At 38.3% G+C, this 14,036-nt stretch overlaps 1 protein-coding gene across 1 annotated transcript in view; it reads left to right on the forward strand.

Moving 5' to 3' along the window:
- Reck (Reversion-inducing-cysteine-rich protein with kazal motifs) overlaps window positions 1-14,036 on the forward strand; it is a 198,619-nt gene that overhangs the window by 19,138 nt on the left and 165,445 nt on the right. Inside the window, exon 2 of the mRNA XM_074175981.1 lies at window positions 937-989. Coding sequence (XP_074032082.1) covers window positions 937-989 — 53 coding nt within the window. The remainder of the gene's footprint in view (window positions 1-936; window positions 990-14,036) is intronic.

Raw genomic sequence — 14,036 nt, forward strand, 5'->3', positions numbered from 1 at the left:
CCATCTGATCCTTTTTCGCTTTCTGAACCGTGATGCCCTTCGGTTTCATGGCTTTTCTGGTCTCGAAAACACTATCCATTCGATCTCAAGGTCACTTCAAGGTATTTCAGTTTCCTCTCCAGATGTTCTGGTTCACATCTTCTCCGAGCCCGTTCCGTTAGAGTGGAGACGACTCCTCTCTTTTGGCTAGGATGGTGGTTCGATAGTGCGTGCAAGTATATATCTGTGTGTGTGGGATTTCGATACACTTTGTGGGTTAGTCTGGTACCTGAAGCTCTGAAGAAGCTAGCCACTCGCGCCAGCGAAATGTCAGGAAGAAATTCCAAAAATCCACGGCTTTCAAACTCGAAAAGAAATGACACTGAATATAAATTATAGTTCAATACCACCTCCACAAGCCACATAAACAACAGTTGTTTTGGTATTTATTTATATAGAGAAAGATAGGTTAGGTGCACAAAATGTCATATGTCACAGAATGTCTCGGAACTCGGAACATAAGTAAACAGAACAGCACGCCTCTGAAATGTGTGATCTCTGTTTGTCTCATACAGGTAACAGATTCATTGTCCTTTATTAGCTGTAACCGATGTTGCCAAATGGTGAAATAGAAACGAATCCCTTTAAATGTTGAATGCATCATTTCATTCTTTTTTTTTTAAGTATTTAAATAATTTTTTAAAGAAAAAGGTTGAAATGATGAGTTTAAAATGCGTTGTTTCAGAACTCTTTTATGAAAACTACTTGATTTTCGTCAGGAGGAACATTCCTCATTACATGACATTAACACCGACAAAAATTTTGAAACAACATAATACCTAGTTCGAACGGATATAATGCTATTAGGAGTTTTATATGACTCTACTTTAGAAAGTCCAAATTTATTTTTTCCAGTTGTTGATGACGTTGTTGAATAACTCAACCTCTTTTTTGCAGATCTCATGTGTTGTTCACAGGCGACAGGTTCATGTAGGAGTGTATGTGAAAAAGTGAGTACGAAATTAAATTAACTAGTTTAGTGGCCCAATAATTTTTCTGAAAAAAGTATGGTTTGCCGAACCAAAAACATTACAAAACAATCAAAATTTCCGAGACAACACCAATACGAAATGACATTTGTTTGTTTAATGTCCTTTTGTGTTGGCGTTGTCCCGGAAATTTTGGTTGTTTTGCAAAGTTTCTTATTTTTTTGAAATATGTATCTAATATGTCTGATGGTTTTTAAAATAGTAATATTATCAACACGAAAAAACTACTTTTCGAGCCCTGAAGAAGAATTTCATTGAATTCGAAACGTCGACAAGAAAACAATTTTTTTTTTGAGAAAAAATTGATCCTGTTACCCAACCAACTTTTTTTCACGAAATTAAATATTTATCCAACAAATGCATAAAGTTCCTTTTCCTCTAATAGGTGGGAAGAGGGAATATTTTTGGGAGAATCTACTATACAACTTGTGTGAAATTTCATGCCTTAAAGTCAAATGGCACAAGAAAAACCGCAAACGCAAAAACCCGCGACTTCCCACCCTCTGCACCTCGAACTCTTAATTAAAACAAAAGCGCAACACCAACATAAATCTCGACGATATCTTGACCTGTCCAAGGAAAACAATTCAACATGCACCGAGCGTATTTCACCGGAACTTCGTTTCCCTTGTGCGACGAGAGATGTCAGCGCAGGACTTCCGGTCACGTAGGAGACCAGAGAACGTTCTAAAGTTTTTAATGGTTTAGGGCCTGACATTAAATTGCAGAGTGGGTGGCAATTATTCAAATATTCATTAAGGCCATAAAACAACGTTCGACATTCGTGGTGCGCAATTTTAATATTAAATCGCTGGACTCCGGTCGGCGGGGTGGAGAATAAGCTGCTAAGTATACAGGGTCGATTAAAATTTCTGCTACTGAAGTTGATTGAATGGCTAGGGTGAAAATAATACTTCACAATTTACATCAACACTAACATTCAATGCTAACAGCTGTTTTGACACACTGCGTCATCTTCTGAGCGAGTTATAAACTAACCTAGGTATATGATGTTATATCCTTAAATACCTAGTAAAAGTTGCATTGCTAGGTAGAGAGAGGTATCAAGGGAAATTAGTAATGACATTATTGATAATTGGAGATTCATAAATGTCTATCTGATCAATCAGAACAATGTTGATTTTATTAGCAAGATGTTTTTAATAGATTTCATTATATTTAATTCCAGACTATTTGGTTAAATTTCCGTATTTTGGTATTTCCGTATTTCCGTATGAGATGATTGGCGTAGGTACATGGAATCTTGTTTACTCAATCTGTAACTTATCAAATACTCCCCGAATCTCTGGTTGAAACTGCGGGCAGTCTGGCCTATATATGTATAAGGCATTGCAGTCATCGCACTTGCGCTCGTAGACCTCATATTTTCATAAATTATCCCGTGCTGATTAAGAATTATTTATAAATGAATGCAAATTGTTATTTGTCTTGTATGCTACATTTATGCCTTGGGTCTGAATAACTGTTTGTAGAATATATTAGACACATAAAACGATTGTCATTATTTTTTTTGATGCGAGGGTAGATTAAATTTTTGCGGTTTTGTTTTAGCATTTTGTATACGATGGAGGTTTTATATCCATTATTCACGGCAATCTGTTTGATTCTGTTCAATTCTCTTTGGAAATTTGACTGGTTTTGTGGGATATTTATAATTATCTGTAGCGTGGAGTCAATTAAAATCAATTTACACATATTAGAAGCCGAAATTGTAGAACATTCTTTGAATTTGTTGATTTTCTGAAATCGCCTCTCACGTTTATAATCAGTACGTTCATTCGCTCGGGTATCTTTCTAACTGATTTCAAATACTCTTTCGTTAAATCAATATACAGATCAGGTGATACACAAAGCAAGTTAAAAATTACCAATCTATAACACTAATAAGTCAAGTTAAAATATGTTTTTTCGTTAAAGAGCTGTCTCCCCCCTACAATCGACAACCCTCAATAGTAGAAACTTATTCAAGCTGAAGATGAACAAGGTCTTACATTTTAACGTATGATTCCAGGTACGGATTCCTAGATTTTGAAGCAGATGTGTGTCAATCCCAGCAAAACTGTGAGAATCTCCTTCACCAGGAGGAGAAAATTGCTAACGCCACTTTCCCTCAATGGTGAGGTCATTCCATTTGGAATGGAGGTGAAATATCTTGGCATTATCCTTGATAAAAAAGTCATGCCGAAGGATTTGTGGTACAACTTGGGGTTTAGGACCCAAACAAATCCATTGGATTTATGTGATGATGTCAGACCAATAATCACTTATGGTGCAATTGCCGGGGGCCGAAGGCTCTACAGAAAATGGCTCATGCGAAGTTCTCTGGCTTACAGAGACAGGCTTGTCTGGCTATCAGTGGTGCCATCAGAACCACACCGGCCATGGAGATCCTTCTAGATCTCTCTGGAAAGAGAGGTTAGATGGACTGCATATAGACTTGTGCATATTGCCAATTGCACAAATCAATTTAATGCAGAGTGCAACCGACTGTTGGTTGACACTGGAAGTCACAGCATTCTAGAAATGAGCTCTGACTTTATGCCTCCAACTACGAACTACCTTATGAAGTACTGTTCCCCAGTAGAGAGGATTGGATTCTATGAGAGAAAGAAATATCAAGAGCACCTTCACCGAAACCTTCCGGTTCCGGTGCAGGTGTTTTCAGTCGCAGACCCAGGACAGAGATATCAACCTGCCTAGGAACCTATGAGACTGTATTTTAAGCGGAAATTTACACTAATAAATTGTGTGTGGAGAAATTGGAAGAATTCAGCCTCATACACAAGTCAATAAAAATATTTTCGGACAGTCAAGCGGCTTTGGAAGCTCTTGGGTCCTACCGAGCAACATCTAAATTGGTAACAAATTGCCAAAAACGACTCTCCTCGATTGTCTCTGGTCTGGATTCCTGGCCTAAAAGGCAATGAGGCTGCTGACTCCCTTGCAAAGGAGGGTGCTGCAAGTAGCTTCATCGGACCAGCACCTGTCATTAGCATTGCTTTAGGCTTTTCAAAAAAAAATTGAACATCTGGATGGCAAGAAGATTTATGGACTTCTGGCAGAATCTTTGAGGATTAGCTCACTCCAAGGCGTTTATTCACCCTTCGAAGCTTGATACCAAACAGTTGTTGGACTACAGTAGGGATGAACTACGATATCTAACAGGCCTCCTTACAGGTCACTGTTGTCTGAATCATTATATGCAGAGACTCGGAGGGTCGTAAGACAGTATGTCTTACGACATACTCTTACTTACGCCGTACTCTTACCATCTGACCTGAAAATCCATCACCATACAAACTAATCGGCTTTGTTGAGAAACTGGGTTTATTTGGTCGAGTGTGAATAGGTGTGAGCCACAATAAACCCTTGCGGGTTGCGGTGGAGGGTCGAATAGACCCACTCACTTTGGACCTAATACCTATCCTAGATTTCGAGAACTCGAAATTTATAGATTGATTCAATATTTCGAGACTTAAGCCGAAATTACGAGGTGAAAGTCGAAATTTTGAGTTTTGAAATTGTAATTTTCAAGAAACAAATGGTAAAAACATGTGGCCTTTCTGGGCTTCAGTAACTATGCTTTGCATTTTTCCGCAACTATTAGACATTGAGGAATTTAGACTTAAATCTCGTAATTTCGACTTCAACTTGAAAGTGGTATCTTGAAACTAATATAAATTGACTAGAATAATTGAGTTTTTTTTTGACTGATATCTTTTTGGATCTGTTTACAAGAGCTGGTGGGGAGTTCAAAATGTTTTCACTCAAAACTTCTAGAATTTCACCTGGAGACTGAAAGTTTTCTTTGTGGGTGAAATAAAAAAAATCCTTTTTCATATCACATTTGGCAGCTTTTCTCTATATTCCATTACAAATGTTTTGAAATACAAACTGTTTGAGAAAAATGATTTCCGGAAAATTTATGGTTCATATTTGAAAGTAGTTGTGTGGTTGACATGAATTTTTTTTATTGTTGTATCTAATTTTTCCCTTTCTTCTTTCCTTCCCCACTTTCTTTATTGGTAATGATGGAGAAGTAAAAAGTCAAAAGTTTTGAAAGATTTAAAATGCTAAACTTGAGCTACACCACCCAGTAGACCAAAACCTAATGTAATATATTAATGTAAACAATAAAACATGGATACATATGTCAACGACATAGAAAGCAACCAGGTGTGAGAAAATCAAACAACGAAAGAAAACATAAGTATACAACCCATCTACATAAATAATGAGACACACCAGTCAACTTCAATACTCAAAACAACTGAAACATAAAAAATAATTACTCATTTACAAACTCAATCTGCATAAAAGCAGCGGTGAATATTTTGTTTTGTTCAAGTAAAACATTATATCATATTATTTTTCAGAAATCCCCAGGATCACGGGTTGTTTTTTGTTATTAATTCATTTTTCTTGAAAAGGCTTGGTAGGGGTAGAATTTTTGAAAACAAGCTCAAATTATAATGAAATCATAGTGAGTTGAAGTTTGATTTTAAATTCATTCAACCTGTATATTTGAAATTTACTCCCCTGGTAGTTAGTTATATTACTTTCGAAAGATTGTTTCCAAACTAGATACACTGCCGGACATAAACTCAGGATCACCCGATGAGTTGAAGTTATCTTGAAAATTTATGTTTTTTTTTGAATTATGTTGGATGTACCATACTGTACTAATGAATTGCTTCAAAAACATATTTGTTGTTTTTTTTGCGATGAGCGTTTGACAAAAAAAGTTTGTTAAACCATTCTCAAGTAAACTTAAGTTTACTTGAGAATGGTTTAACAAATCAAAACCGGTCCTAACAAATATACAAAAAACAATGATAGTGTTAATGAACGCATTGTTCGATGTTGGTTTGCGAAATTTTCTTCCGGAGAGTTTAGCTCTGAAGATGAACTCCGTAATGATCGACCTAAAAGGTTTGTTCTGGTTCTAGCAAACAAAACTGTTTGGAAACTGCGCAAGACATAATGCGTACAAGCAAAAAATCTCAAACAGTTCGAAATAGTTTCGGACACTTGGTTAAACTAGAACGCATTTTGAGGAGACACTGTGCCACCTATCGTATATATGAAGAGATGAAGACGAGAAAATACTGTTGATCATGTCCATTTTGTTATGTAGCGTAACCTGGTAGTTAGTTCAAATGTTACCTAACCTCAATCATCAATTATTTAAATCAAATAAATAAAAAAACTTCCTAGAAAATAGCCCAAACTAATTTCCACACGAATGCGCATGAGCAACGGCAACAGTTCTCAACAGTTCAGCCTCGAGATCAAGAACGATTCGGGACGGTTCAAGACAGTTTAGGATCATTTCCTAGAACCTGAATTTCGTAGAACTAGAACAAACCTAAAGTAATCCAGGACGAGGATTTGAGGACTTTGGTGGAGACTGACCCATCACAAACGGTGCGTGAGATGTTGGAAGAAATGGGCGTCAGATTCCAAGCGGCTCTTAATGGTTTGAAATTTATTGGAACGGTCAAATTGGGTGCCTCACGATTTTGATGATTGACAGAAATCGTCACGTTTCTGTTTTTCTTTGCTATTGCACAACCAAAACAATCCGTTTTTGGATGGGATCATCGTCATGTGTGGTATTCAGGACAGTGGTTGGACAAAGATGAACTACCCAGACACTTCGCAAAGGCCATAGTTACTCTATGGTGGTGAGCGGCTAGCGTGATACGCAATAACTTTCTGTAACGGGGCCAAACCATCACAGCAGAGTCCTATTGTGAGGAAATCGACGATGCACTGAAAATTGCGACAACAGAAGAGGTTCGATCCTGCTCCACGACAACGCCCGTCCACACGTTTTATAAATCATCGTCCAAAAATTAAACGAATTGAATGTCGAAGTTTTGCCTCACCCACAATACTCCCCAGACCTCTAGTCAATCGACTACCATCTTTTCAGGCACTTCGATAACTTTCTCACCGGTAAAACCTTCACCAATCCGGATCAGGCAAAAATGGCCGTCGTCGACTTCATCAAATTACGAGCATGCTTTTTGTATACGGATTAATTCGACTTGTGTTATCTTGGCAAAAGTGCACTGAATCGAATGGCACTGATTAAATGGAATGAGTATTTATTGAGATATTACAGTTCGAACGGACAAAACTTTTGAAACAACCCTGTATTATTATAATTATTTGCCTATAGATTTTCAGCCTTTCGTTTTTTTTTCAACCGTAATTTGTGCGCTGGTCAGGCCCTGTCCCCTGAAGCCCCTATACACTCGGGAGGGCGCGCCAATTATCAACCAATGACCACTCCCCACACCTTGTAGTAAGTGATCATTGGGTCAGAGAATCATGTGCCCTGAGCAAGGACAGTGTGCCAAGAATGACAGCCTTCTGCATCTGTGCGGTTAAGATTTCTGTCTTAGTGTGGCAAGCCGGTAAAACTTTAAGATTCGAGAGTAGAGAAGGCATCATTCCACCAAGGACTCCAATAATCAGAACAACCATATTGACAGAGCGGTTTGGATATAGTCTGCGGAGTTTGAAGAGAAAATCTCGATATTTTATCCGTTTTTCCTCCTCTTTTCAGACGATAATCATCTCGCCAGGAGCTGAAAACTTCACGACAATTATAGTCTTGCTCTGGTCGTCGAGAAGGACTGCATCAGGCTTATTAGCTTGTATGAGCCTGAGGGTGGGGACCGAATAGTTTCAATGAATTCGGCACTTCTCGTTTCCCACAACGGATTTAATATCTCCTGGAGCCTAGGGCAACACCGGAGTCTCGTCAATACCGTAAGAGTGCCGTAATATAGCACTCTTAGGGCTAGCACTCTTAGGGACCCTAATGCATTTGCTGATAGCAAATGCATTGGGGTCTCTGGCGTCTCGCGGCAGGCCCTGCATTTTTTGTCAGGAATCACGCAACTGCGGTAAACTAAGGTTTTGAAGACATCAATCTGACAAGCCATGATGAACCCTTCAGTTTCCGACCTCAGCCCACTCGACCTGAGGAAAGTGAAAATCAGACGCTTTGATGAGCCAAGGTTTTTAATTTTATTGAAAAATACCCCATGCATTAGCTTATCCTCGTGTTTCCGCAGAAGTGAGGGAGAAGTTGTGGTCAGCTCCCTCAGTGTCAAAAACTAAACCAAGTTCATCAGCTGCTTGGGCAGCTGCCCTAAAGAGATATGTTCTAATTTCTGCTCTCTCATGGTCATGGACCATGCAGAGAAGGGGATTCGAACTCCTGACGACTTTGCAGGCTACATCCAGTACCATTCTGTCATGTACACTCCAAACTCAAAAGTCCACGGCCTCCCTGTTGTCGGAGGAAGTACAATCGTGGAAAGGACGATTTGAGATGCAAACTCCTATAGAGATTCATCATTTTTCGGGTGTTTACGTCGAGTTGACACAGCTCCTCCCGAATGGCAAGCATATTTGTTGCAGCAACTTTGTTTTTTCCCGACAGTTCCGATGACCAGATCTGTCGAAGTTTGTGTTGATACTTGCCACGGAGAGAGTTCTTCTCAGCTGTTACCTCTTGTGAGTGGCGTTGATCCACCCCGAGGTAAGTATACGTCTCTCCGGCATCCAGATGGTGTAGGATGCTTCCATCTACGAGCTGCACATCCTCTCCGTAGTCCCCGCATCGTCCTCTTTTGAGATTGACCATTGCACATTTGTCTATCACGAATTTCATACCGATAGCATGCGTGTACTCTTCCACCACCCTTAAGGACTGATGGAGATCCTTCTCTCCAGAGGCATAAAGTTTAGGGTCATCCAGTATTCATTATATGGGAGCTCAGCTGTACTTTCAGGCCTCCTCTAGAATTAGACCTTTTGAATTATTGGTAACCACAATTTTGAGCAGCCGATTGAAGGAAAAATCTATTTTAATTCCAGGTTTTTTTCTTGATCTCAGTTGAGAAATGAAAATAAGAAGAATAACAAATACTCTTCTACAAACAAGTGCATTCCTCAATACGCTTTTTATTTTTTTCAATACCAGAACTCGGAGCATATTTTCAGTTTTATTACCTTGATTCGAATGTAGCAGCTTTGATCTCTCACTCGCATCTAAATATAAGAGTCAACATCTCTGATGTATATGAAACATCAAATGGGCTCGTTAATTCAAATATGAAAATATTTGCGAAACATTCATCTTAGATACAAAGTTTTACTATTCACTTTATTTTACGTTCTTTTGTACTCAAGTGCTTTTCATTTCTAGTCGTTTGAAGTCTAATCCACTTTGATCATTCTGACAACTGGCTATAAATAAAATCTGTTTTTTATACGTTGAATTGAATTAATGCTGAATGGCATAAGTGTAGTATATCCGATAGGAGCTACTATGAAGAGAACAACATAGAAATTGATGAATTAATAAATATTTTTTGGGAAAAATTCAAATTGACCTCATTTTTTTGAACATACAGCGTATAACTTTGGTTTTATACGGATTGGTACATCAAACTATTTTACAATATCTTTTAAATAACAATTGTTAATCAAAACACTCAATTAGATGAACAATCAAATTTGAAAACAAGTGAATTTTGAAAAAAATTTTATAATACAATATTAGTGCTAGGAAAACAGGTCATTAAAAATAAAAACAACAATAAACATTAATTGGCGTTCCGGGACAACTTCATTTATAAATATTTAAATTATTGATATTTTATGAAAACATGGTTCAACAATGCTGAGTGAATAACTTCTTGGTGGTCGTCGAAAATTCCAATGCTTGCGATTATTTATTTCCCCAAATTCCAGTGGACTTAATTTTTGTCTCATTATTTTCTGCATGTCTATGTTGAAATAAACTTTTGGGTATCCACATGTTTGTTTGTGGACCGCTGATGTGTTATCTTTGTCCATTTTTGACTGCTTCTTGCGTAGACATATAAAGAACAACAAGTAAAAATTACCTATATTACCTTATCGTTTTGTAATTGTTTTTTATTACCTACCTGTTTTACTAGACTTAAACATTTATCTAATTAAGTTTAGTGATTACCCACTGTTATATAAAAAACATTGTAGAATGGTTTGAAATACCAGTCTTACTGATGAAGCTACCGTGTATCGAAACGCTTCCTGAATAAAAATCAATGTGAAAATTGCATAATTATTATATCATGGGTTGTTTGCCTGTAGATTATCAAATGTTCAATAGTTCATTGTTAGCTTGTTTATTAATTAATAAAATTCTGTATGAAGCCTATTTTGGGATTTTCCAGCCATGATCTGCAAGTGTTTATGCCTGACGTTTCGTCTACTGCTGCGGTAGACATTTTCAAAGGCGATGTGGTAACGGTCGCAATACCCGAGATGATGCTCTGCTTCTCGTTCCTGTTGTTTCCAACGCATTAACTACTATTTCCGTACTGTTCCGCCCCTGTTTGTGTATCTCTAAGGACAGATAGCCAGCTCTCATTAGCATTTATTGTCTCTTCTTTTGAATCTCTATTGCCTCTCTATATATTCTAGGGTAGTAATTTGGGTAGTGTCGAGTATTACCGTGTCTTCGAATGAGATAATGTGGGTACCTTCCTTGTTGAGAACATGTTCGGCCACAGCCGACTTGTCGGTTTGTCCGAGGTGACAGTTTCTCTTGTGTTCGGAAAGATGCGTCCCTATACTTCGTTCCGTGGTTCCGATGAAGACCGACCCGCAGCTACACGGTATACCCCTGGCGTTGTTAGAGGCTCTCTAGGACCCTTTGCAAAAACCATCAGGCAAAGTATCAGGTCAGAGAAAGGCTCTAGAGAACCTCTAGCAACGTCAGGGATATACCAGATTCCGTGTAGCTGCGGGTCGGTCTGCATCAAAACCACCAAACGAAGTATACAGGCCCGTCTCTCCGAATCTGGTATACCCCTGGCGTTTCTGACCTGAAAGACCACTCACTATACAAACTAATCGACTTCGTTAAGAAGCTGGGTTTATTTGATCGAGTGTGAATATGTGTGAGCCACAATGAACCCTTGCGGGTTGCGGTGGTGGGTCGAATAGATCCACTCACTTTGGACCTAACCTAACCTAATCCCTGGCGTTGCTAGAGGTTCTCTAGGGTCCTTTGCTGACCTGAGACTTTGCCTGATGATTTTTGTGAAGGGACCTAGAGAACCCCTAACAACGCCAGGGATATACCGGGTTCCGTGTAACTGCGGGTCGGTTTACATCGGAACCACGAAACGAAGTATAGGGATGCGTCTCTCCGAACACAAGATAAACTGTTGCCTCGGACAAACCGACAAGTCGGCTGTGGCCAAACATGCTCTCAACAAAGAAGTTACCCACATTTTCTCATTCGAAGACACAGTAATACTCGACAGTACCCCAAATTAGTATCCAAGAGTATGTAGAGAGGCAAAATACATTCAAAAGCATAGGGATAATTTCAATAGAAAAGAAGAGACAATGAATATTAATAAAAGCTGGCTACCTGTCGTTAGAGATAAACGAGCACGAACAGGTAATACAATTAAGAACGATATAAATAGAGCGCCCAGTACGGAAATAATAGTTAATGCGTTGGATACAACAGAAACAAAAACCAGAGCAACAGCTCGGATATCGCGACCGTTACTACATCGCATTTGGAAATGTCTACCGCAGTAGTAGACGAAACGTTAGACATAAATACCCGGCCGTGGAAATTCACATCCTTCGTTTGATAAAATTCAATTCCATTCCATTTTATTTTGATTTGCTTCGTTGCCATTAAACACGCCTGAAGAAGCTATACAGAGAAGGCCATCGAAAACTTGACATGGAGGTTTTGGGTACTAATCTTGCAAATCTGAAAAAATGCTCAGACAGGTCGGTTTTTATTGTAAATTCTACTTTTCAAATGACCCCACAGAAAGAAATCTAACGGCGAAAGGTCTGGTGATCGTGGTGGCCATTCGATAGTGCCCCACCTCCCAATCCAGTAATCCGGAAGAGTCTAATCTAAATACTGCCGAACAGGCAGAGCATAGTGCGGAGGAGCCCCATCTTGTTGAAATATTAACAGATCCTCCCGATAATTGTGGTCATTTTCAATAATATCAGTGAGAAGGGAATTAATAGAAGCTCCAGATACATTCGTCCGGTTAAATTGCCTTCTGAAAACAATGGGCCAACGATACGGTCACCAAAAATTCCAGCCTATGCATTTAATTTTTGTGCACGTTGAGTATGCACTTCATGAAAAATGTGAGGATTTGAATCAGCCCAATAGCGAAAATTATGGCGATTAATTGTGCCATTTAGAAAAAAAACATTCATCACTGAAGCCAATGTTGAAAACAAAATGTGGATTTTCCACCGCTCGTTCACTAACCAACTCGCAAAATTGTAAGCGTCGATCGAAATCATCTTCATTCAGTTCTTGCGTTGATTTAATCTTGTAAGACTGCATTTTGTGGGTTTTTAAAATACGTCGAATGCTAGTTCGTGACAACCCGGATACAAATGCTAACTTTCTTGTGCTCAAAGTATGGTCAAGCTCAACAAGGCCCAGAATTGCCACTTGTGTCGCCTCATTTGTTACTGGTGATTCGATTTGCCGTTTTTTATTTGCTACAGATCCAGTTGCGCAAAATTTTGCAATTGAATATAAAACATACTGTCGCGACACATTCTTCTCATGTTGTTGATTGAATAGTTCTGCGGCTCTCGTAGCACAACGTCTATTTCCATAGTACAGTTCAATCAACTCAACCCTCTCTGCAGTTGGTGTAAACCATTGTTTCTTTAGCAACACTTTACGGCACTCACTACTAGTAATAATGTAGATATCACTTTTAACATAAAAATGAGAAATAGAAACAGCATTTTTAACCATTTCTCAATTGTGGTAGTCCTCTTATCAGGAAAGAACTAAAAAATTAACAAAAAAGTAGCGTAAGAAACAAATGAAAGAGTTCCAAATACATTCCAAGTGAGCAGTGACGTACCTACAACAATTTGTTGCTATTAACAATATTGAAAAAGTTAATTATCGGAAAGAACTCTTTTAAATACGTCCAAATTAAAAAAAAAATGTACACCATTGTTTAGAGAATTCCAAGATGTTTCAAATGATGTGCGACTTACCCCCAGTTCCCTATTAAAATTCCAATGGTTGTTCACCCCTCTGCTCCGGGGTTGAAGTGACGACGCTGTAAATGGGGAAAAACTGTCCCCCTCCCAATAAAAATCGACCTGTCTGAGCGTTTTTTCGAATTTGCAAAAGATTAGTACCCAAAACCTCCATGTAAGTTTTCGATGGCCCACCCTGTATAGTAGTATGCGTAGTGCGGTTTTATAAACTTCCAAGTGAAAATCTCACAATAAACTTCGCGTTACCCTGTTTCAAATAACCAACTCATTTCCAATAAGCATAGCCTGCATCGGTATTATTTTGTCATGAAACCGGATCATTAAACATCTTTAAGAATAGATAAAACAAATAAACACAACTCGCATTAAACAATCAATTTGAGATTGAAGGTTTTGAATTCGTAATGTCCCGTTTATAATGGCTTCAATTCAGATTCTATTGTCTTGGGTCAATAAAAATGGTTGATGTGATGTTTCCATGTCGAAGTCTTAATATTAATGCTATAAGTGCTTCACGGCACGTACAATTTCAACATCAATATGAATTCCTGGCCTCTTAGAGGTTCAGACTAATGCTTCAAGAATATATTATTCTTCTTGAATATTCTATTAGGCGTGACATGAGATGTTTTTCTTATTAACACTGTTTATTTTTCTGTACTGTGAAGATGTGACGTACATTAACTGCTCTGTACTTTTTTGGTTTTCCGACGCCTGAAGAAGCTTTGTATTCGTTTGTTTTTGAGGTGTGTGGCTGAGTATTTATTTAACTCATCTATTATGTATGTTTACTCAATCATACCAAATAAAACACTTTTTTTATTATAATATACCTACACAATGTTTGGGAAGAAAAGCATAAATGAAAAAAATTAAATCAATGAAATCAAT

This window comes from Leptinotarsa decemlineata, unplaced genomic scaffold, assembly GCF_025532065.1.
Source record: "Leptinotarsa decemlineata unplaced genomic scaffold, Ldec_3_MD MMD2_tig00001393_RagTag_RagTag, whole genome shotgun sequence".
NCBI lineage: Eukaryota > Metazoa > Arthropoda > Insecta > Coleoptera > Chrysomelidae > Leptinotarsa > Leptinotarsa decemlineata.